Source organism: Marmota marmota, unplaced genomic scaffold (genome assembly GCF_001458135.2).
Source record: "Marmota marmota marmota unplaced genomic scaffold, marMar, whole genome shotgun sequence".
Lineage (NCBI taxonomy): Eukaryota > Metazoa > Chordata > Mammalia > Rodentia > Sciuridae > Marmota > Marmota marmota.
In genome coordinates this window covers 1,012,380-1,015,379 of record NW_025999914.1, presented here as the reverse complement: position 1 = coordinate 1,015,379, position 3,000 = coordinate 1,012,380, and the positions used below count along the sequence as shown (strand labels likewise).

Below are 3,000 nucleotides of genomic sequence, written 5' to 3'. Positions count from 1 at the left end.
AACTGCAACAAATTAAGATTTTTATTATACGACCATGAGGACACTATATACATAGGTAAGATACCATATGGTCAGGAATTATTGGCAGAAAAAAAATATTTTTAATTAATTTAGTAACTAAAATTTCCAACTATTTAATGATATGAGACTTAGTTCAGAAATGGTGAAACTGATGGAACCTTTATCCTTTTTAAGTACTCCTTTTAGAGTCAAAAGTGTTAGTTTTATATAAAGTGTTCCAAAACAACCAGAAGATCCACCATGTAATTGATAAATTCCATAAGGACAAATACTACTCACATTATTTTATGAATTATCAATTGTTTCCATTACCAGCCTGGCTAATTCTGTGAATGAACAGGTGAATAAGAGTTGATGACAAGTGTTGTTATACGTTTGTGGTGGACAAATGGCTCTGGAATTAGTTCAATTTTTAACTCTAACAAATCCATGAGATTTCTCTGAATGTATAATATTAGGCATTAAAGTATTTGAAAAATGGCCTCTGCACATGTAAGTAAAGGTTAATAATAAGAAAGATTTTTATTTTCTAGCAACGAAAAATACACCAACAAAAAAAACAGCCTAGTTTATACAATAACTATAAAGCCTGAAATGTTGGAGAGTAGGAAAAATAGGGAGAAGGAGATTGGTTGTGATTGTGATTATGATGCTTGGAATGAGACATTAGGCAGTAAATTTGGAAAGTGATTCTGCTACCAAATTGTAGAGCTGATCCCAAGAAAATGTTATTTTACTTCTTACCTCAAACACAACTCCTTTGATAAGGGAAAGATTTATCACAATGAAGTGATAGTGTTATAATTTAGGAGGAAAAATATCCTCAAAATATACTCTACTCTTAAATTATATTATTCACTTTATGGCTTCATTATTTAATTAAAATACATAGAACCATGGGTGGTATTTTATACTAATCTTTTGCAGTGATTTAGAATACACTGATTGAGTTCAGCATATTGTTAGAACAACTTTGGATTTAATTAAGTATGGAAAGGCTCTGGGCACTGAATATTAAAAGAGATGTTACAAATAGAAAAAATGCATGAATATAAGGAAGTTGGGGATACTTATGACAAATGTCAGAGATTTTCAGTTTTTACCTAAGGCTGACTCTGTTTTTGGTTACCATAATATTATCTCCTAGCTTTCATAAGGAACAATGGAAACAAGCAATGGAAGTTCCACAACAGACTTCATCCTTCTAGGGTTTTCTGATCGACCTCAGCTAGACAGCATCATCTCTGTGATTGTCTTCATCTTCTATATTGTGACTCTGGTAGGAAACACAGCCATCATTCTTGTATCTTATCTAGACACCCAGCTTCATACCCCTATGTATTTCTTCTTATCTAATTTGTCTTTTTTGGACCTCTGTTATACAACTAGCATTATCCCCCAGATGCTGGCAAATCTATGGGGTCCCAAAAAATCTATTACATATGGAGGGTGTGTGCTCCAATTCTTCTTTGCCCTTGACCTGGGAGCCACAGAATGTCTTCTCTTGGCTGTGATGGCCTATGATCGCTATGCTGCTGTCTGTCAACCTCTTCACTACACAGTAATAATGCACCCTGAGCTTTGCCAAAAGATGGTGCTGACCTCCTGGTTGGGTGGCCTTGCCAGTGCCTTAATTGTTTGCTCCTTAACTTTGAAGTTGCCAAGATGTGGGAACCGGAAAGTAGATAATTTTTTCTGTGAAATGCCAGCATTGATCAAGATGGCTTGTGTCTATTCAAAAGTAATTGAGATTGTTGTCTTTGCTCTTGGAGTAGTATTTCTTCTAATACCTCTATCACTAATTCTCTTTTCATATGGAGTTATCACTCGAGCTGTGATGAGGATCAGATCAGCAGGAAGGTGGAAAAAGGTCCTAAATACATGTGGTTCCCACCTCACAGTAGTAACTCTTTTTTATGGAACAATCATTTATATGTACATGAAGCCACAGAATACCACATCCCAAGAGCAAGCAAAGTTCTTTACTCTCTTTTACACAATTGTCACACCCAGCCTTAACCCCCTAATCTACACTTTAAGAAACAAAGATATGAAGAGTGCAGTGAAGAGAATACTAGTGATAGATAAATGTTCAGCAAAAGCATGAAATAAAAGGAAAAATTAGACCAGAGTGTTGCAAGCTAAGTAAATAATTGCTTTTATCAATAGAAGCTAATCAATGCATTTATTTAAATTTATTTAATAAATAAATGTATTTATTTATTTATTGGGCATGTACAATGTACCAAGAATTATACTAGATACAATATTCAACTTTTTAAATAGGAAATATAGAGAAATGATATGGAGACATAAATACATAAATATCTATGGGATAAAATAACTAATTATAAAATGTAGTAAATACAGTAATAGTGTTATGCAAAAGATATTAAGAAAAATTTCACATGGACATCTATGTTCATGTAGAGTTATCTGGACAGTTTTTATTCTTCCAAGACATACTACTCTATGAGAAATGACACTCCTCTTCATTCACACGAGAATGCTGACCAGCCTTTGTGGTGGAGGCTATCTGCCAATACATATTCCACCTGAAGTTTTAGCTAGATATATGGCCACCATGCTGCAAATCACACTCTTAGCTTGGTCTCCACCAATACAATGTCAGGAAAGTAATGGGTTTCACACGAATCTACTTCTATCACCTTCCTCACTCCCCTTCCTATTAGCTGGAATGTAAATGTGGAGGGTATCTCACTTGGACCATGCAAATGGAAACAGAACCCATGAGAAAGAATGTAATAAGTATGTAACTGGCAGAGCAACAGTTTCAGACCATTACAGGAAAAAATTCTTCCATTGTTTGTAATATTATTTAAGCCTCTGTATTGGGGGGCTTTCTATTAGAGTAACTTAACTCTAACCCTTATATGACCTGGTAAGGAATTTGGGCTTTATCATGGAGGAAACCGGGGTCCTGGGACCAGAAGTATTAGCATCACCTGGCAACTTATT

At 34.8% G+C, this 3,000-nt stretch overlaps 1 protein-coding gene across 1 annotated transcript; it reads left to right on the top strand.

Annotated features, from left to right (window-relative positions):
• The first annotated feature begins 1,025 nt into the window (after positions 1-1,025).
• On the top strand, positions 1,026-2,128 carry LOC107160491 (olfactory receptor 2W1-like). Its single transcript, XM_015507156.2, has one exon. The coding sequence runs from the start codon at positions 1,184-1,186 to the stop codon at positions 2,126-2,128; it is 945 nt and encodes a 314-aa protein (XP_015362642.1). The 5' UTR covers positions 1,026-1,183.
• Positions 2,129-3,000: the final 872 nt, after the last annotated feature.

What these genes read in the sequence shown, in the direction of transcription:
- LOC107160491 (XM_015507156.2), top strand. Translation starts at nt 1,184, where the DNA reads ATGGAAACAAGCAATGGAAGTTCCACAACAGACTTCATCCTTCTAGGG.